This window comes from Anastrepha obliqua, chromosome 3, assembly GCF_027943255.1.
Source record: "Anastrepha obliqua isolate idAnaObli1 chromosome 3, idAnaObli1_1.0, whole genome shotgun sequence".
Classification (NCBI taxonomy): Eukaryota; Metazoa; Arthropoda; class Insecta; order Diptera; family Tephritidae; genus Anastrepha; species Anastrepha obliqua.
The window spans coordinates 25,551,008-25,573,082 of record NC_072894.1 but is presented as its reverse complement, the minus strand read 5'-3'; the positions used below and the strand labels follow the sequence as shown (position 1 = coordinate 25,573,082).

At 37.7% G+C, this 22,075-nt stretch overlaps 4 protein-coding genes across 4 annotated transcripts; 2 read left to right on the top strand and 2 right to left on the bottom strand.

Annotated features, from left to right (window-relative positions):
* Positions 1-206: 206 nt before the first annotated feature.
* On the bottom strand, positions 207-822 carry LOC129241827 (larval/pupal cuticle protein H1C-like). The gene is made up of 2 exons (XM_054878350.1): positions 750-822; positions 207-652 (listed from the first exon to the last, which is right to left on the bottom strand). Exons 1-2 carry the CDS (start codon positions 759-761, stop codon positions 245-247), a joined length of 420 nt encoding a protein of 139 aa, XP_054734325.1. The 5' UTR covers positions 762-822; the 3' UTR covers positions 207-244.
* A 6,983-nt stretch (positions 823-7,805) lies between these two features.
* On the top strand, positions 7,806-8,448 carry LOC129241362 (cuticle protein LPCP-23-like). Its single transcript, XM_054877630.1, has 2 exons — positions 7,806-7,889; positions 7,969-8,448. The coding sequence occupies exons 1-2, from the start codon at positions 7,878-7,880 to the stop codon at positions 8,356-8,358; spliced, it is 402 nt and encodes a 133-aa protein (XP_054733605.1). The 5' UTR covers positions 7,806-7,877; the 3' UTR covers positions 8,359-8,448.
* A 5,893-nt stretch (positions 8,449-14,341) lies between these two features.
* Positions 14,342-15,014, top strand: LOC129241241 (cuticle protein LPCP-23-like). Its single transcript, XM_054877468.1, has 2 exons — positions 14,342-14,416; positions 14,496-15,014. Exons 1-2 carry the CDS (start codon positions 14,405-14,407, stop codon positions 14,883-14,885), a joined length of 402 nt encoding a protein of 133 aa, XP_054733443.1. The 5' UTR covers positions 14,342-14,404; the 3' UTR covers positions 14,886-15,014.
* A 2,583-nt stretch (positions 15,015-17,597) lies between these two features.
* Positions 17,598-18,192, bottom strand: LOC129240225 (uncharacterized). Its single transcript, XM_054875887.1, has 2 exons — positions 18,121-18,192; positions 17,598-18,053 (listed from the first exon to the last, which is right to left on the bottom strand). Exons 1-2 carry the CDS (start codon positions 18,130-18,132, stop codon positions 17,598-17,600), a joined length of 468 nt encoding a protein of 155 aa, XP_054731862.1. The 5' UTR covers positions 18,133-18,192.
* Positions 18,193-22,075: the final 3,883 nt, after the last annotated feature.

Here is a 22,075-nt window from a genome sequence, read left to right as displayed (position 1 = left end):
AATGGATGGTTTGGTCTGTGGTATCGCAATAAAGTACTCGTAAAAACATTTTTTTTTTCAGATACAAATGCATGCATATATTTTCAATTTTGTCATAATTCCATCAGTTTTTAAATAAATAAATGATTTAAATGAAACTTAAAAAATATGTATGTATGTATGTATATAAAACAAAAAATTACAAACAAACAAAAAAATACCAAAAACAGGCAGTCCAACTAAATTCGTTCATGTCTCAGATCTTTTACCATAAACCAGTGGCGGTGTAGGTGAGTGGAGATGCAGCATGCAAATGTGTCAGAGGAGCAGCGTAATGGGCAACAGGAGCATGGTGCAGAAGTGGAGCAGCAGCAACGTGGTGGACTGCAGCAGAGTGCAGTATAGGAGCAGCAGCAACAGTCTTCACCACGGGAGCTGCCACATAGCTGGTCTTCACAACGGGTGCCAAAACATCCTCAACGACATGAGCTGAGCTGTGCACAATCGATTGGCTTTGATGGGAGACAGCAGTAGGGATGCTCTTCACCACTGCACCCACTTTAGTCAGAACGGGTTCGTGCACGGCAACGGCGGGCGACGAGTACACTACTGGATGAGATTCGATGAGACTGGGACGAGCAGCAGCTACGGCCAGGAGAGCAGACAATACCACCTGTGATGTAAATAAAAAATAAAATCGTTAGAAAAGTTTGGGTATTTTAAATTTCCTGTTAACTGTTTTTTTTTGTGTTGTATCTAAGCCAACTTACCAACTTGAACATTTTTAAATTTTGTTTTTTGTTTGAAGGTCTGTATTGACTGAGTGTGTTAAAGAACTGATACCATTCTTAGTGTTCGACATGGTATTTATAGTGACAAACTCCCACGAAACGCAAGTGTGATGAAACGCACGCAATGCCAACAAACGCTGCGTTGAATTCAAATTCGATCATAGCTGACGCTGGCTGGTTGGCGGCTGTTATTGCTGATGGTGGTGGCCTTGTGCACAGCTTTCAATGAGCTCCGGAATGTGCGTGCCTGCAATTACTCGTGTGCTTGCATGTATTTTCTGGCCATTGTTTTGTTTACCATGTGTTGATCGTTACAGTAATTAGAGCCGTCTCGTGAACCTGTTTGGGTGGCGTTAATGAGTTACTCGTATTTTTGATACTGCCATGGAGAAAATTGAGTTAGAGGTAATTGTTTACATATTTTTATATCGATGCCCATTACAAGCGGCATTTAAGAATATTACGTACATATGTAATGGGTGTTTTTAAGTGGTACTTTATTAAATGCAAATTTTTTATATTTATTAGGATTACTGTAAGATCTACGACTCCAATATAGTGCTAACGACTACTCGGTAGCGATGCTGCGATATCAAAAAATGCACCGAAGTATCCATACAAATATTTGTATTGGCATCTACATTAAAGTATCGATAATTTACACTTTTCATGTAAAATAGGTATAAAAGAAGCGCCAAACTGAATATAAAACTATTTACGTAATAAAGAAGGCTAAGAAAAAACGCTAAACAGCTCCACATAATTACGAGTTTTTTGAGAAATTTCAGAAAATATACTTATTAGAACGAATAATAGGTTTAATTAAAGTTTTTCATTCATCATTTCAATAAATCTTTTTTAGTTGCAAATATTTCTAATAATAAAAGATCTAAATAAATCAAATTTTTAAATATGTAATTTCTTTTGGTGGAAATAATCGTTCGGATGAGTCGACAATTTAAAGGGTGGTGAAAAAATTTTAAGAAACTGGTTCCGTCAATTCTAGAAAAGAGACTGGTAGACCAAAAACTTTGCTGCTGTAGCGCAAAGTGTTGCTGAACAAACTTCAACATCGATATCTCGATCTCGACGATCTCAACAATGAGGCATTCATGAATCGACTGTTTGGCGGATTTTACCTGTAGATGTACTCATCGTGGACAAATGATGTGAATTTTCATACCAAACTGTTAATTGACGTATTTGAAATAAAAATAGTAAAATTTGAAATAATCTAAATTTTTACATGTTTCATTTTAAAACAACATCTAGGCGCTGTTTTGTAAGACCCTTTATTCCGAATCACAGGGTTTTTTGTTTGTTTTGTTTTTTTTTGCGGATGAGAGGGTTTAAAATACCTAATGCACCTCAAAGCAATGTTATGTCCGGGGACTAAAAAACTTCCCCTCTTTTGAAACCGTCGCCCACCCTGGAGACGCTTTCGCATTTATTCAGAGTGGCGTTGCATCTTCCTCATTACAAAGATCTATGCCTATGTGTCTTTATACGGAGAATTCTTTCCGCGAAACCACTGATGATCTCCCACGTTTCTTTGCTTCTTAACATCTTGTCGATTAAATTTTAAGTGGTTATGTGACCAACTGCATTCTCCAGCGTTAGACGTTCTTGTTCCCAGCGCATGCGTCATCTTCGGTGGCATCCCCACATATGCATGTGAGGTGCTCGCATTTCCCTATTTTGAGCAAGTATTTCTGGAAATACCTGTGCTCCAAAAGCATTTGAGTTGTATAAAAACTGAATTCACCGAAGTACCTGCTGTTCCGTGTGGCGACGTCTTTTATAAGCCTAGCCGTTCATCTGCTACGTGTTTCGTTAATTCAGCGGTCTTGCCATAGCCTTAGCGTTTCATCCCTTATTTCGCGCCTCTTGCTTTAATGCCCACAGCTTTTTCCTTTGAAAAGATAGTAAGTCTATCGGTATTGAACTGCTGGCCCTAACACTGTGCGGTAGGCGGACATAACTATGAGGGCTGCCGTTTGTTGTGCCGATGCTAAGAGCTTGCCTCGATGCTTTTTACCTTTAGCGCACTTGCCCACAGTATAAGAGAACGGGGAGTGTGGCTGCCTTTGTTATTTCCCGCTCCGTTCGGGTTGGACCCCTATGTTTGCCATCAGTCTACTGAGTAGGGATATCGTCTTAGCGGCTTTCTCTGCTGCGTGCTTGGTATTGAGTCCAGTCTTATGCCTAGGTATTATACTTTAGAACGGTTTTTGTGGTTAGCGTATTTTTGCAAGTTCTAACGGGATGTGCTTTTTGGTTAGAAGTATTAGCTCCGATTTCTCTGTGGCTAATTTGATGAACGTGAGAATCGCAGTTTCATCCCCAGCTAAAGGGCGATTATTTTAATGGTGGTGTATTTTAAATGAAACAACGAAAATTCAAATTTATCAGGTAACATTTATTATTGTAGTGTAGAACCATTCATGACATTTATTTTTTAAAGATAGTCCTTTTTAAATTTTGACCACAATTGTGCCGTAATTCGGCCATCTGTAAACACCTGTTTTGAATGAATCACTGGGGGTCTTCCGGCATTTAGACTTTACATAGCCCCTCAAATAAAAAAACCAAAGGTGTGATATCACACGATTTCGATGGCCACTGGTTCGAGACAGAGATAAATCGCTTATGACGACGAAGTAAATCTATTTTTTTCACGGACTGTGTGGCAAGTAGCGCCGTCCATGTTACAAATATCGGTATCAATCAAGAAGGATGGAATACAAGATAATCCTTCCCCAGTGCCGCGAGGTCAGTACAAAAAATTAACAAACAAAAAGAAGAGAAAGATTAAGCGAGAGTGACTGGAAAGTCAACGGGGCAGAATCTACAATATTTTTACCTTTGGTCATAATTAGCAGCGTTATTTTCGATGTGCACAATGCTAGCTCATATAAAATTAGATATTAATCACAAGCCAATAAACTGCTCAGTAGAATGACGATGCACACCGTAATGTGGGCCGCCTACTCTGTAACTTGGCGCGTACAAGGACAATTATGGAAGTAGTTTCTACGATTTGTAAATGTGTTCGATTTATATGGGGTACCACGATAATTTGTCCGACTTTAGAATTATATGCAAAGTAGAAGTGCTTCACATGAATAACTGATGTATCAGAGAATCCTATCGAATTTTTGATAAGTCTGAAAACACACCCATTATTGTGTAAACTTTAATAAGCAATTACATCGGCATGCGGCATCGATTTGCTTTAGCGGGAATTCCATACTAGGCGATTACTTAGCAGAAAGGAAGTAAAGTGTAAGAAAAATTACATACGCGTAGTATAACCTTTGTGGTGACCACCTGCTCTCAAAATACCTGAAACTTTGCTACTACTTTGCTGAAAGTTTCTCGAACAACTCATTCCAGATTTTGAATAATTGCTTCGAGATATATATTTAAATAAAGTTAATTTTCGTTTGCTGTGTTCCGCACTAATTCATTTGATATCATTTATTATTTTGTAGACTTTTATACGGGGTGCGAGATAGGACACTACGATGTGATTATAACATTGATCACATAAAGCTGGCTTTTCTCAGCCTCACGGATTTAGGATATATTTAATTATTTATTTATTTATTTAAGTCTATCAATTACAATCCCTACAGACTATAATACAAAGGAACTTAGATTAAACTATTGATATACGAGTATTACACATAAAAGTGTTTAAAAACCGCTATTTCTAACATAAAGTTCAAAAAAATTAAAAACGCAACTCTTGAGTGTGAAAAATCAAGAACCACATCATTATTAATGGTATTTATTTCACGTAAGGCAAGAGGAGCATGGAAGCATTACTGGCATACTTTGTTGTAAGGGGCCGAAAAAAGCCAATTTTCCAGATTTTTTTTGAGAAAACCTTTAAATATATTGACCTAAAAATTTGTACACATATTATGTTACCTTTGAACCGTATTTTAAGAAGTATTAGTAAAAATATTTATTTGGATAGGAGCTACAGCTGATCTCCGGGAGCTCCTCTCAAAAAAGACGCTTTGCGGTTACCACTATGTCTCTAAAATTAAAAAACCAAACAGACTTCGATAAAGTCATGTTAAATCTAGTAATTAATCGAAGAAATAAGCAAAACAATTTTTTTTTTCATAAAATGGCAGTTTCTCACAAAACAAAATGATTTTTGACCAAAATTTTGGCCTTAAATTGTTTATAAAACAAATATCTATCGGTAAGAAAAAATCTTCGATTAATTACTAAAAAATATATTTAGGAAGCTCGTGTTAAAATTTGAGACTAATCGGTATAGCCATTTTGAGTAATGTTGGTTGCCGAATGTGAAAACACCATTTTGAGAAAAACGCGTTTAAAGTTTGCCTTGTACTTTCAAGCACTCTGAAACGCCATTTAAAATTTGCGTGTAACTTCGAAAACGATATTAAATGGAACGATATTACACTTTTATTCTTAAATATGTATTCTTAAATATATGAACATTAAGAAAATAAAATAAAAAAAATCGATTTTTGGAAAATTCTAACTGTATATAATCCTTAAAGTTTTCACCATGAAAAGGGTAATGTGTCCTAAGAGTTGCCTGGTGAACATTAAATCTAATTCTTTACAATAAGTAATGGCAATCAATGACTCCAGTAATACTATTATGAGTAAAGCACAGATGCATATCGGTTTACGAATTTCTAAAGCCGTGAGGTTTATAAGCATAAGGCGAGCAGAACATGATGGCATGGGATCAAATGAAGTTCAAACACCGAAGAGCATCTCAATTGAGAAAAATGTAAAGTATAGAGTAGCTTAATGGTATGGAGATCAGAGAACTTAGCGGCATTCTGTTTGATGAAGCCAAGCATCGAGCAAGATTTTGAAGAAATATAGCTCATATGGTTATTAAAGGAAACTTTTTTATCAAAGTAATGCCAAGGTACTTAAACTCGCTAACACACTGCAGGACTCAAGTCGAGATACTGTACATAGTACACAGAATGTTAGAAGTTTTCGAGTGAGATATTTGAAAGCACTTAGAGAAGTTCAGCGAAAGCTGTGAATTCCGGCAGCACACGTAAAGCCTGTCCGTATCGACTTGAAGATTAATGGCATCCTCTTGAGCCTTGATCGCTGAGAAGGTCTTAAGGTCATCAGCATAAAGCAAAAATTTAGTAAATCAGAAAAAACGTTTGATATCATTAATAAGTAACACAAAAAAGAGTGGCCCCAATATACTTCCTTGCGCAAAGCTAGAGGTAGCAGCAAAGGGAGTAGATGAAATTCCACCAACGTCTATTGCTCAAGTAAGATTTTATCGACTTCAGAAAAGCAGAATGAAATCCAAGACAAGCTAATTTTTTAATTAGATTCTATGAGAAACTTTGTCGAAGGCTTTCGAAAAGTCAGTGTAAAGAAGAATAAATGCAGTATTCACTAAAAACGGCCAGATCAAATACTGTAGATCTGTTCCCATGCTGATTTTGGGCAAATTACAGATTTAAGCTCAGTTTTGCATTGACCGCGTGCTCAAAAATTTTCGAAATACAATGTAGTCGATAGATTTGAAATAGGCCTATAATTTCTAACGAAAGTTTTATTGCCACTCTTAAAGAAGGTCGTAATGGAAGATAAACTCCCCGACGATAAAGATGTGTTGAATATAATTTTAGCAGATAAACCAAGGTTGTATAATTTTAGGAGAAGCCCGCAGGAGAAAGACAAAGAGTTCCATTGTTCAAGGCATAATCTATGTCGGCAGAAAAATCGCACGGAAGGACAAGTTAGATTAAATAAAAAATAAATAATTGGCGCGTACACTTCTGTTAGGTGTTTGACCGAGCTCCTCCTCCTATTTGTGGTGTGCGTCTTGATGTTGTTCCACAAATGGAGGGACCTACAGTTTCAAGCCGACTCCGAACGGCAGATATTTTTATGAGGAGCTTTTTCATGGCAGAAATACACTCGGAGGTTTGCAATTGCCTGCTGAGGGGCGCTCACTATTAGAAAATAATTTTTCTATTATTTGATGTTTATACTCGGCCTTAATAAATTGAGGTCTAGTTTACTTGTATCATAAAAACAAAGATGCACATTCTGTTATAAGGGAATGTAGGAGAGAAAAGGACTGTAAAAATTTAGTTTTACAAAAACAAAAAAATTATTATTATTATTTTGTAAATAACATTCGTGCCATCTTGACAATATAGGATTCTTTTTGGAATGAAGTTTTAAGTATTTCGAAATATTGGTCGAGCGGTTCGCTTATCCATTTCTTATAAATATAGCACTGAGCTTCTGACACTTTTTTGTGAGTGAAATAGCTGTCAGCGGTAAAATTATACGTGATTTAAAAAGGAATCGACCGATGTGACTAAAATATTGACTGGTTATGTAAAATATTGTGCCTGCTCGAACATTGACACTTCGGATTTAATATATGTTTGAGTCAAAGTAAAAACTGCCACTTTTTTGCCCCAAACAGGAATAATCGATATCTTTACTTTCACTCAACCAATACTGAAATGGAAAAAATATAAATCAATAAATAAACAGCAAGAGAATAAATAAATTATATTGCAGTACGCAAAAAAGTTTCATAATTTATTTAATTTACATTTTCACTACTCCGTGCATATTAATTTATTTTAATTTCTAAATATTGCATGAAAATGTAAAAGGCCCTTGGCACGAGATTGGAGTAAGGCAGGGTAAGCGTTTACAAGAGGAGTGGAATACCTAGAGTGAAAATGGGCAGCAATCCGCGTGAGAATGAAATATCAAGAGGAAGGTAGAGCCTCAGCTCCAACATTTAGTAAAAAAGAGCGCGCGTACATGCGTACGTGGTGCGCTCACGACTACTAACCAAAGCCAACCGACGGCAGCGGCGCGTGCGTTAAACGCAGCCAATTCCAAGAGGTTTCAACAGCGTTTTTGTTGTTATTATAATAGTGAAATATGGCAATTAACGTTGCCATTGTGATGGCTATTAAGTTTCGTAGCATAAAGATATAAAAGCGTTGGCTGCTCAACCAAAAGGCATCAATCAGCTAACAACGCTCATAAGTCAAAAATCGTTCTTTCGTACGAAATCTAAAAATAAAAAAAATTAACAAAATGTACAAATTGGTAAGTTTTCATTTGGTTGTAAAAGGATTTTATGTTCCTGCAATACGACATTTTAAAAAATTTATTTCTATTTTAACAGTTTGTCCTTGCCGCTCTTTTCGCCGTCGCTGTCGCTGCTCCCAGCCACTTGGTTGAAAGCCCTCTTGTCTACTCCGCCCCATCAGCTGTGGCCTACCAAGAACCAGTCTTGGCTAAAGTGGGTTCAGTGGTGAAGAGCATCCCCACTGCCGTCTCTCACCAAAGCCAATCGATTGTGCACAGCTCAGCTCATGTCGTTGAGGATGTCTTGGCTCCCGTTGTGAAGACCAGCTATGTGCCAGCTCCAGTGGTGAAGACCATTCACTCTGCCCCATTGGTGCATACCAGCTATGTTGCCGCTGCTCCCGTCATCAAGTCGTATGCTGCTGCCCCAGTCGTGCACAGCTATGCTGCTCCATTGTCTTATGATGGTCACTACTCATCCTGGTAAACGATTTGCATAGAGAACGGAAATGGACAAAAGATTTTGTACTTGGAATGTGATATAACGAATAGTTTAATTTTCTATAGAAAGAATGTTGTTGACTTTTAAATCGATGATTTTTTAAATAAATTTATTTATTTAAACAAATTTACAGATGTGTATTAATGATGGCTAGAACATAAATATTTATTTTAGTAGGCAAGTGATGGAAAGAATTTTTCAATATTCTGCGTCTAAAAGAATTTTCCGTATAGACACATATGCAGTTATGTGCAAAATAATAGCAGCGAGACCTATTCCAAAGTTTTGACATATTTTATAAATATAATATATGATCTATACTACATACAAAAAAAAAAATTAAATTTCTTATTTGTTGGCCAGAATTTTTGCTTCGAAATTCGCGTTGATTTTTCATAATTCTTTTTAACAGTGTTATGTATTGGGTACGCAACTAGGTTCCCGCTGTTTGTCAAAACATGCGGCCAGCAGTTTATGCTAGTCGATTCTAACATAACCTAAACGTCATAAACCAAGCTTATACATATGGTAAACAAACTGCATCGACACATTAGTGATTTTGTTTTGGGTTTCTTCATCGCATCGTAACGGGTGATGAAAAATGGTTTCATTACAGCAATCTAAAGAAGGGAAAGTCATGGGACTGCCCAGTCATGCTTCTACGTCGTCGCCTCAGCCGAATATTCACGCTGTTATTTATTATTAACTGTTAAAACAAGTCCAAACCATCACTGGGGATCGGTATCGACTTCAATTGATGCGAACGAGCCGAGCACTGCGCGAGAAGTGGCCGAAATACGCGGAGAGGCATGAAAAAGTGATTCTATCACATGACAACGGTCGGCCTCACGTTACCAAACCCGTTAAAACCTACCTGCAAATACTGAAATGGGAAATCCTACTTCACCCGCCATATTCTTCAGATATTGCGCCGTCCGATTATCACCTGTTCCGAACGATGGCACATGGTCTAGCTGACCCACTGCGGGTCCATTCATATGAAGACATCCCAAAATGGCTTGATCCGTGGATAGCCTCAAAAGATGAACAGTTTTACCGCGACGATATACGAGATCTACCAGAAAAATGAGAAAAAGTAGTAGCCAGAGATGGGCAATACATTCAATGGTTCACTTTTAACCATTTTTTCAGAATAAAGTTGTATTTTCAGAACTTATTTGCGCACCTAATATTTTCCTCCATATAATGAATGCTCAAATTTCTTTGGTATGGAGAATATGCATTAGAGCAAGCATTTTACTATAGAGGACAAATTTCTAGTTTTGTGGTAAAGTAACAGAAATTAAGTTTTGGTACAAAGATACCCACAATTTTTATGTAAAAAATGTTTTTTTGTTTAGTAGGACCAACTTTGGAATATTAGGAGGGTAGACTCCTCAATATTAAATATATCATTTCAAGACTTTAAATCACATAGTAGGAATTTTTTTGTATATAATATTTCACAATGAAATGCTTAAAGAGTTGCTCTCGCTTCAAAGTCAATTTCAAAATGAATTTGCCTAATGGTATTCACCACATCATCTATAGACGTTACAATTATTATATATAATATATTTTTTCCTTGTTCACTCCACTCGGGATCATAGGGCATCGACAAGACTCAGTCTTGCGCTGGTTTCGTTAATCTATTTTGCTTTCTGGCAGGGTAGGTGACTGGCTTGCTGCTAGTTATTTATATTACATTAATACAATTAATACAACTAATTCTTCCATCTTCTCTTTTGATGCAGTTTATTCCGGATTATGCGTTTGCTTAGTTTATGCGGTGTTTCTAATTTATTATTATAATATCTTCAATTTGTTCCTTTCTTTGTACTACAATCAATGCAATTTTGCGATGCTTTCACACTTTTTCTTAACCTCATCCTGGAGGTCTCACAGTTTAGCCACTCACCGTTCACGTCAAAAAAAGTTTCTGGCTATTTAAAAAATAAGGAATTATGGAATGTCTTTTACGAAGTAAATTGGATTTTGGAGGAAACCGATTCATCTTGGGCAGATATAAGTCCATATTATAAAAGTCCGAAATCATATCACATATTTTGCGCATCAATGCCAATATCGCTGTGTACTGGTCCACTCTTCGCTAAAGTATTAAATAACTGAAATTAAGTCTTATAAATGTGACTTTAGACTTGGATAAGCTAACATATTTTAGGTCTAGAAAATCTATTACTACTAAAGAGGCTAGCCACACATCATCATGAAAATGTCCGCTGAGTCTGAATTGGCAGGCACCTTCTTATCTGTTTGATACCAAAAGAGATTTTAGATAAGCTTTAATCTGATAATGGAGAAGATCATTCGAGCTGCAGAAGTAAATTACCCTAGAAAACTTCATTTGCTTGGCAGCCAGAGCGTTAACAACCTAAGTAAACCTGGCTTCAAATGTAAGTAGAAGTACTCTTATCAACAAGTGCTAAAAGACAATTGAGCAATAGTTTGTCACTCCCCGACGAAATCCCTTTTGCGTATTTCACTAGACGCATCCTCATATCTATTGACAACTACTTTGATAGCGGAAATTTAAGATTAGAAGTAGTTTTTCGCAGAATATGGCACTCTACCACCAACCGAAAATCGAACCATGAGTGAACAGTCCAATTTGGCCTTATTAATAGACGCCACACATGAAAATTAGGATCCATTTGGGCGCAATTCAGTTCGGCCTAAAGCGGTCGGTATACCAAGTTTCTAATCGGTATGGAGTGCACATGGCATTACACCAAGGGCTCCCACTTTGTAATCTAATCACATCATGAAATTGTCAGATTTGCATAAAATGCCAACGCGAAAAAAATTTAACACAACATTATGTGTTAGAGTTTATAGGCTACGTCGTACCTCGCCGATTCTAATGAATCGGTTTTTGAATAGGTTTTTGACCTTTCCTTTGCTCTCATAATCGTGCAAGAAGCAAAGATAAATTATATGCCCTGATATAATTTTGACGCTCATAATATTGGGGCTTACAGTAGCGACATTTGAGGTTTGTTCAAAACACTGTTACTTTGTATTTTTCTCGAAAAATATTTATTTATTCATCAATATCAATTTTTTCCCTGTCAGACTAGTTTAAAATCTAGATATAATAAATGTATTAGCGCTTTCTCCAATAGGTAGGTGAGATGCGCTATTTAATAGGCTCTTCAACTGCTCAGGGTTGCGATTTCTATCTTTCAAATCGTACCAATGAAGGTATTTTCAGTTGTCATTTTCAAGAGTCACAGGTGGTCAAATATGGTGAATAGGGTGGCTGAAGTTGGTTTACGCGCTGGCTTTTTGCCAAAAAATACAAATTGTAGTAATAGTAATACTTATTGGGAATAAGTTTCCGCCCTCGCAAAAGAGATGTCATTGCTTATACAATTTTTCTGTTCGCTCTGGTACTCGTAATATACTGGTGATTTGAAGGTGTATATGTGAGGTCTCGATGGACATTCGCTTGAAGCGTAAATATCCCTATTTATCTGACGTCAAACATGTCTACGTTCGTCCCGAAAAAAAAGCATTTGCGGAAAGCCATGATTCATTAACACCTTTTAAAGAAAAATGCAGCTGAAACAAGTCGCTTTATCAAATACAACTTGTAAAGACTGGTTTCGAGGCTTTCAAAGTGGCGATTTCGACGTGAGTAATAAAGATCGTAAAGGGACACTGAAAAAAATCACAGATACTCAACTACAACAATTATTGGATGAAGACGCTTGTCGAACCCTTGATGATATGCCTAAAGAGTTGGATGTTGACGGATCAACCGTCGGTAAACGTTTGCGCGCGATGGGAATGGTCCAGAAAGCAGATAACTGGGAGTCACATCTATTCAAGGGGAGCGATAGCAAGAGACATTTGGTGACATGTGAGATGATTCTTGAACGACAGAAAAGAAAAGGTTTTCTGCATCGCATCGACACTAGGGATAATCTATTATGATAGTCCTAAGCGTCGAAAATGTTGGAGCCTGGAGAACTGGTTTCACCTGCAGTTCAATCAACAGCGAAAGAAATATTCATGCTTCAATGGTTATGTTGTGCACCTGGTGGGATCAGAAGGATGTCATCTATTAGGAACTCCTTAAACCATCACTGGCGATCGTTACCGACTGCAGCCAATGCGTTAGACTCGAGCTCTCACAGAAAAGCGGCCGGGATGGGACGGTAGACATGATAAACTGATTTTGCTGCATGACAACGCCAGGCAACACGTTGCTAAATCGGTTCGGAAATATTTAGAGGGACTGAATTGGGAAATCTTCGGATTACCATCTGTTACGGTCAATGCAGTCAGCCCTTATTGGAGAGCGGCTCACTTCTTACGAGAGCATCGTAAACTGACTCAATGAATGGATCAAGTCAAAAGAACTTGGAGTGCAACTAGTCTCAAGATTAACTCACTGGGCGCACAAAGTAAGCGGCATGTCTTGTCAGCTCATGACAAACCTTGAAGACCCATTTCAGAGCACGCGAAAACGTTTAATGGATACGACGTACTTGATTCTTCTGTATGGATGCGAAGTATGGAAATGCTGGCTAAAAACTTTTATAATCTCTTCAACGTATCTGCGCATAGAGTGGCTTTAGTTATTACCGGAACCATCCCTATAGATCTTCTGGCACAATAGCGCAAACGGAGGTGGGAGGCAAAAATCTCAGGAATTTCAGAACCATCCTCCTCTGACATTAGAATTCCAACGCTCACACTTTGGCAAACAAAATGGAACTCTGAACTGAACGTAGATGGAACTCTGAACTAATACCCGATTTAAAAAAGTGTGTAGAAAGAAAGCACGGATGCATTTATGGAGATACTGGAAACGATGATGTGGAGCACACCTTCTTCAAATGTGAGAGGTGAAACACAGAGAGAACAGCTCTGCAACGAGCTATTGGTGTATGTACGATAATGTACGGTATGAAGAGATAATCGAGGAATGAGGATAGGCGAAGAAAAATGGACTGCCGGCGCAAAATTTTGTTGAGTGGTTGAGAGAAAACCCTAAGAGAAAGAGGAGGGATGTTTTTAGTGGAATCATCAGACACGTGGGAGCGACGGTTACTGGTTATGGTGCGAAGGCATTTGTAACCCAACCTAACCGCCAAAAACAAACCGGGACTCGTTCAGGACTATCCCTACTGCCATTGCTGGAGATGCATGGATGAAGATGTAATGGCTTACGAAATAATTATTCGCTCTGCAATTAACTGCTACAAATTCTCTGTAAATTTTATAATATGAAATACAATTATATATCTAACTTGCAGAGTGTTAACAAAGAACGAAGCAAGAAACTAACACAAGTTCCGTTAACGAACGCCCAAGCCAACGCATTCAGGAACAAAAAGACCAAACAAAAAAATTGGCTCAATAAAGAATTCAATTCTATTTTTATATTTCTGGTTATTTAGTTGTAACGTCATAATAACCTTTCGAGGGCAACGTGCGAGGCTGTGGGTTATTGTCTGTCACGTCTATGAGCAATTGGCTAAAGCTCGACAGCTAAACAGCTAATCAGCGCGTTGCGGCAGCGCAATGAAAACAAGAGCAAGTTGCGCCTTTTAGACCTTTTTGGTCTAATGCATTAATTGTTGGAAAATTAACTCTTTTTTTCTTTTTTCATTTCAACTTCATGCTATAATTGCTTTCAGCTCCCGCTATGTTGTGTGTTAGTGAGCGGTCACCTGCGTTGCGTCTACGTATTCGTTTATGGGTATGAGTAATCGCCCTCACCACCACCAACTGTTTATTGTGTGTGCTTAACCAAAGCAAACCATCGCGACGTGTATGACTTGCACGATGAACGAGCTTTTTTCTTTGCATTTTTGTTATTGTTACGATTATTGAAATCTATTAACGTTTTCATTGTAATTCCTATAAAATTTCGTAGCATGAACTTTTAAAAGTATAAAAGCAACGGATATTCAAATAAAAGACATCAATCAGCTAACAACGCTCATAAGTCAAAAATCGTTCTTTCGTACGAAATCTAAAAATAACAAAAATTAACAAAATGTACAAATTGGTAAGTTTTCATTTGGTTGTAAAAGGATTTTATGTTCCTGCAATAAGACATTTTAAAAAATTTATTTCTATTTTAACAGTTTGTCCTTGCTGCTCTTTTCGCCGTCGCCGTCGCTGCTCCCAGCCACTTGGTTGAAAGCCCTCTTGTCTACTCCGCCCCATCAGCTGTGGCCTACCAAGAACCAGTCTTGGCTAAAGTGGGTTCAGTGGTGAAGAGCATCCCCACTGCCGTCTCTCACCAAAGCCAATCGATTGTGCACAGCTCAGCTCATGTCGTAGAGGATGTCTTGGCACCCGTTGTTAAGACCAGCTATGTGCCAGCTCCAGTGGTGAAGACCATTCACTCTGCTCCATTGGTGCATACCAGCTATGTTGCCGCTGCTCCCGTCATCAAGTCGTATGCTGCTGCCCCAGTCGTGCACAGCTATGCTGCTCCATTGTCTTATGATGGTCACTACTCATCCTGGTAAACGATTCGCATAGAGAACGGAAATGGACAAAAGATTTTGTACTTGGAATGTGATATAACGAATAGTTTAATTTTCTATAGAAAGGACGTTGTTGACTTTTCAATAAACTAGTTTATTTAAAAATTTTAATTCACAAGTTGCTTTTTTTTGTATTAGCTTTAACACGGAAGTTGAGGTAGGTATCTTTTAAACTTCTTACTAGATTTTTTTGGGAGAAAAGGATGCAGAGCCTACTTAAATTTAAACCAAGTATTTAACAGTGAAGAAGTAACAACTCTTCGACGCTATTGACTGTACCTGTGTGCACCAAAGCGCCAGTTATATGAAGTCTCTTTTAATATTGCAAACTGTCACCACCTGGTATCATTCCACTTCCATCGTTAACCGTAACTTGAATTGCTTTCGATGATAGCCTAAGTGTACTTGTGAGCGCTCCACATAACACACTCGTAATAAGTCCAGTTTTTCCACATTACTTAAAGCGTGCAACCTCATTATTTATTATTTCATCACTTTTTAATTTTTTTTTCTACCCGCGCACTTACGCCCAAGGGTATCACAATTTTGTTCACAGTTGTATATAAATATAAGCCTAGACATACATATGCACATATATACCAAAATGAGCAGAACGGACTCGATTTAACCAAGTCTGTTAATTCGTCGGTCCGTGCAGACAATAACTCGAGTTAAATTGAGAATACTTCAATGGAACTTGGTACACAACCAAAGTACGCTTTATCCAAAATAGGTTGGCAATGAAAATGAACTAAATTGGTACCTCACTACGTCTACATCTCATATAGTGGTAATTAAAAACAAAAAAACACTCTCCGCTGTGTTATGTTAGGTTAGGTTAGATTAGCCAGGTTGCTTGTCTAAGACAAGACACTCGGCACGTTGTGATATCTGCATTTCATTTCCATCCCCTACTAAGTTGTTTAAGCCTCTTAGATCTCTTTAAAAAGGTAGCTAGTCCAACCAGTGAGATATTTGCAAATTTCTCAGGTCTTCAAAGCAATAATCGCAGATATAGTTTTCACGGTTTTTTTTAAGTGCAGGACATTCACAGAGGAGGTGTTGTACCCGCTCTATTTCTTCGTCATCTCCACAACTCCTGCAGAAGTCATTGTGAAGTACACCCATTCTACTGGCTAGGGCGCCAATAGTGCAGTGAACCGTTATAAAACCTGTGAGCACGCTGGTGATTGATCTGTTGAATCTGAGCAGACATTTTGTCCTTTTATGATTCATTTTCGGCCAGAACACTTTGGAGACTCTGCAGTTAATAAACAGAGACCTCCTTCCATTGGTTACTGCTTTTATGCTCAAGTCAATCGTAGTGTACAGTTCGTTTAGAGCAATGCTTATGCCCGCTACCACTCGCTGTAGGTCAAACACAGAACCTTTCCTTGCACACTCAGCCGCTATTTCATTTGCCTTCACTCCAGTTTATCCGGGGACCCAACAAAGTGTGGTGTTGTGTTGTTGGATAAGCAAGAGCGACCTTCTACATTCTTTAACACACCTTGGATTGATGGGCACGAGTAAGACGTGTTTTGAGATTTTTGCTAAAATGGATAGAGAGCTATTCGTTCGGTGATTCGCTTTTGTTTTTGGATGTGAAAAAATGCGAGGACATAAAAGCAAAGTTGGATGCTGTTTGTGGGGACGCTTCGCCATCTATAATCACAGTTATATATTGGTTCAACGAATTTAAACATGAGCGAACATTCATTTTTTTTGAGGAGCTACCAGGACGCCCGACAGACTTGGTTAACAAGGAAATCATTAAAAAAGTCCGCGACATGATTTTCGCTGATCAACGAACGAAAGTGCTTGAGGCCATACAGAGGCCATAGGTGTGTCGACCGGAACGGCAATTAATATTTTACATGATAAATTGGCGTTGAAAAAATTGTCGGCCCGATGGGTGCCATGATTTCTCACGGTGGACAACGAGCTGATGCGGCTGTTAACTTTGAAGCAATGTTTAGAGCAATTTAAGCGAGATCTGAAGGAATTTTCGCGTCGAGTTGTCACCGTTGGATTCATCACTACACACCAGAAACTAAGCAACAATCAACACAATGGATTTCTCCCAGTGACTCTGCTCCAAAGGCGAAGACAGTCCAATCGGCCGGAAAGATCACGGCGACGATCTTTTGGGATCTTCGTGGATTTTTTAGAAAAAGGAGGAACGATCACTGGACAATACTACAGTGAGTTATTAGACCTGTTTCACCAAAAAATTGAAGGAGACACGACCGAATTTGGCGAAAAAGAAAGCGCTCTTTCAACACAATAACGCACTAGCACATTCATCCGGAGTTATCGCCCGCAAACTACAATAATTGGTGCGAGTTTAGTTTTTCCTAACATGAAGAAATGTGTCGCGGGGAAAAATTTTAATTCAAACGAGGAAGTCATCGCCGAATTCCGAATTCTAAGAACTTTTGACTTAATTATCTTATTATTGTTCGTCACTCTGTAGTGTTGTTAAAATCGGGTTTCTGTTAATAATTGTTTGGAACTTTGATTTGCGTGCCAGATATGGTAGATTTTCTGATAGTAGTTTTGAAGCTTTGCTTGCTTTATTCGCTGCCTCTATGAGTACAAATTATTATAAATCACATTTCCTTTATTTACGTATTAAACATTTCATTTGACTCCAAATTTTCACATGACTTTCGGTTTTCCTCACTAATTTATTCACTTTTTCAACGCCCACGCATTCCAATCCTCATAGCCTGCACTCGGCTTCCAACCAGAACTCCATCCACCATAGGCACTCTTTACACTGGGCGAATTCCAACCATCATACAAACCTTCATAAGCTGACGGGTACACAGATGCATACGAAACAGCAGGCCAAGCGACACTTGTGCTGGGTGTATACGCTTTGATGATGGGCGAATATGCCTTCACAATGGGTGTGTAAGTTTTAATAATCGGCGTGTGCTCTACTATGGGTCGCAGGTAGGGACGTTTCTCGTGTACAATGGTTTGACTCTGATGCGAAACTGCGGTGGGCAGTGAGTGTACTGTGTGTCCGACAACAGTCGGCGTATATTCCACATGCTCTGCTACAGCTGGCAGATATTTCAGACTCGGACGGGCATCAGTAGTGGCCAGCAAAAGGATGGAAGCGAGTAGGACGACGGATTGCTGTGAAAGAGTGAATGTATTTAGTTAGGAAATATCTTTGGAGTGCTTCACTTTTATGGTGACTTACAAATTTACACATTTTTCTTCGTTATGTTAGTTGGCTCTTTTTGATGTACTTCCTTTAAACGCTCTCTAATTCTTGGCAATGGTGTCAATGCGGTTGCTACCTGTAAACTATGCCACTTTCGGTAGCCGTCTGCTATTTTATATCAACAAATAGCGTGGGTTATTTTTCGAACCGTGGAAAATAGTATTGTGTTATTTTATTTCCTTGTAAGAAGTTTTCAAAACTACAAAAAATAGGGATCCATTTCAATAGTCAAAACACAATGGAACCATAATTCAGCAAAATGCGTAAAGCAACCCAAATGTTAAGGCACTGAAGAGGAACGAACGACTTAGTGCAACTCCCACAATTTACTCATGTAGCTGTAGGTCAGCAGTGTAACTGACCAAGTTAACAAATTATGGGCTGTGAAATAAAACAAACAAGAAGCGAAAACGCCAAGCAGCTTTTCATTGAAGATAAGCACCGGCCAGTAGCCTCTCAGCGCTTTGGAGCGGATGAAATGTGTCTGTGTAACCTTTCTGTCCAATTTGTAGTAGCATTAATTTGAATTATTTTTATATAGGAAATAAGCGCAAAAGATAAAAAAAAAATATTATTATAAAAAAAAATGTATTAGTAAGCATTAAGTTAGTAATATTTCATTGAGTTCATGTACTTCCTGCAAATCACATAAATGTGTTTTAATAACCAAGATTATGAACAGGCTTAGATAGTCACATGCTGGGTATACTGGGGATAAGTATTTGGTATAATTTGGGCTAAACAGCACGCCACTAAGAACTGGGTCTGCTATGTGGCGTGCCATATCAAAATATCGCATGATAATTTTTTTTTTTTTTTTTTTTTTTTTTTTTTTTTTAAGAGATTGCGTGTGTTCTCTGATTAGTCGAAATCTATGCATATTTTCTAAGTATAAATGAGGTGCTGCTATTATAACATGACTATATGACTATAACAGCTTTTAACACTTTTAACAGCTCACGGATATTTAAAGGTTTCCAGCTCTCATTTAAGGGGGGAGCCTGGTTTATCAGGTAAAAAAAATCAATTTTTTTTTTCGTTTTAAGCGATTCCTAATATATTTCAGAATATTCACACAAAGTTACAGAGCCTAGTTCTCAATATTTCCGTAGATACAAAGCCAAAGGTAGGCGAGCGTTAGGTAGTTACGCTGTTACCGGACGGTCAGCTATAGTACAAACTTTATCTTCTTTTCTCGACTTTTCATTGAATCATAGCTTGTTCCCTTCAGTATTAAATGCTCTTCTATTTCAACTAACAAAATAGATAAAAAAAAAATTTTCAAGATTTTTATACCAAGTCGAAGTGAATTTTTTTTTTATAGAAAGGCATTTTTTTCTTTAAAACCTCCAAAACCTCTAAAAAGTTGAAATTTTGGAATTTCTCTCAGTTTTCTTAGTTCATCTAGAATAAAAAATAATGATAATTAGAAATCCATTTGAATTTTTTGCTATAGATTATAATTACGAGCTGTATCTTGTACGCCAGTTGGAAACTCCAGCGTTGCAGCGCTCTACTAATTTCTATGTTAAACATTTTTTTCAACTTATTTTAACCAGTACAAAAATTTTTTATACTTTTTAAATGTTCATTAAAAGATAGAAAAAACTTTGCAGTGCTAAATAAATTTTTTCCTTAAAAAAAAATCGCACAGAGATGCAATTTTTAGACCTCATAAACCAGGCTCCCCCCTTAATGATGTGCTAAGGGGGCATTCGGCTTCGAGAAATGACCCAACTCCTGGAGAAGATGGCTTCCCTCCTTTAACTTATACAAAAATTGTGCTACATCGTTAGCCCAACCGTTAACAATTATCTTTAATAAATCGGTGGCTTCTGCCGAATTTTTACATAATTGGAAAGAATCTATTATAATACCGATACATAAGTCTAGAAGTATGTCGAATGTAGAAAATTATCGCCCGATCTGCAAAATCTATAGTATGCCTAAAGTTTTTGAAAAACTGGTTCAAGATTTGATTCTCTTCCAATTTTCAGATTTCATATCGCCTTATCAGCACGGCTTTTTTAATGGTAGATCTATTGTTACGAATTTAGGTTTATTCGCAAATTTTATCTTAAAACAAGAAGCCAACAAAGCGATGTCATATTCACCGACTTTTTGAAAGCATTCGATAGACTCAGCCATAGTCTCCTACTTAAAAAGTTGGATTCAATTGGTCTTCATCCCAGCTTACTTAAGTGGTTTGGATATTATCTCACTGATAGAATACAATTCGTTCGTACGACTATAAATAATAGAAAATCTTATGCCATCAAAGCTACGCCAGGTGTACCTCAAGGTAGCCATTTCTGGCCACTATTGTTCTTAATATTTGTTTGTGATATTCCAGACGCTGTTTTCACATCGCATTGTCTGATGTATGCAGATGACTTGAAAATTTCCAGTCGTAGAGTGGATGTAGCTGACTGCATTGGACTTGAAGAGGACTTTATAAGATAGGAAGCTTGGTGTGATGATAACTCTTTACCGCTTAATGCTGGTAAATGCCAGTACTTGTGGTTCAGTAGACGCAAAGTTGCGATTGATTTCGATTACAAGTTGGGCACTACCAACCCTGATAAAAATTTACTTGGAGGTCATATTATATTTACATCGAAAATGTCTAGTTTCGTTTTCCAAATATATATACTTTATGATTGCGAAGTCTAAACCTATTCTCGGTAGACTGACGTTGGTACTCAATTGGAGAGACCTACCGTTTTAAGCCGACTCCGAACGGCAGATATTTTTTATGAGGAGCATGGCAGAAATATACTCAGAAGTTTGCGATTGGTTGCCGAGGGGCGGCCGCTATTAAAAATACTCTTTTTATCAATAAATGTGTCGTGCACAGAAATGAACTTCAAGAATTAAGAAGCCTCTGATATTTGATATAAGGTGAAGTCGCCTTAAGAGCTCCATTATTTATAAAAAAAAAATTTTAACTTGCAAAACAGTAGTAAAACATATTTGAATTCATTATTTTAATTGCAATGGGAATACTAATAATAATAATAATGGTAAGAGAAAACGCCGAAGGTGGCGCCTTCCGAAAATCGTTACCTTATTCATGGCGAATTAGACAATGGAATGACGTCGGCACAAAAATAAACCATTATTTACAAGTTACTTGTTTGTGAATATTGAATGAATGGCTTAGTGAATATTGAGATTTGAAAGTTTGTAATTTTTCGATAAAAAAAATATTAAAAATAAAGGGCGTGTTCTTAATTATTAGGGAACGTGCATTCTTGCATTCTATCATTCTTGTGATTTGCATACAGAAGTGAGGGTTACGGATACTTTTTCTCGTTATTTAGTATCCACAGTAGAGAGAACACAGAAGGTCGCAACATGCGCGAGCGATTATCCCATTCTCAGTGAATTTTACAGAATCAACTATTACGCTGACAAACTGATAAGTGGCCACTTATTTTAATTTTATTGTTGTGTTGTTTTTAATTTTTTCGGTTGCCCAGTTGTCACGTCACAACCAGAAATACTCTCACGAATGTCTCAATCTTGTAATCCATCATTCTGGTTTAATAGCTACACCCGCATACCTACTACTGTGATTAAACCGCTGCTGATTTGCTATACATTGGCACGAGTTTCTCCTCCAATTTTTGTTATGAAACCATCAATTTTGTATTGACTTCGATAGGTAGATGATTTCGTGGCATGCTTTGCAATAACCTGATATTTGCAATAACTTTATAACTTTCAAAAAGTGCTTGGCCAAGCTCCTCTTCCAATTTTTTCTGCGCTTCTTGAAGTTCTCTTACAGCATCCTACATTTTTATGCTGCCTCCGATCGGCCGATGGGCTTCTTATGAGAAGCTTTTTATGGCAGAAATATACTCGGGTGCTTCGCATCGTCTATCGCGTGGCGACCGCTATTAGTGAAACCCTTTTCTATCATTTGGGC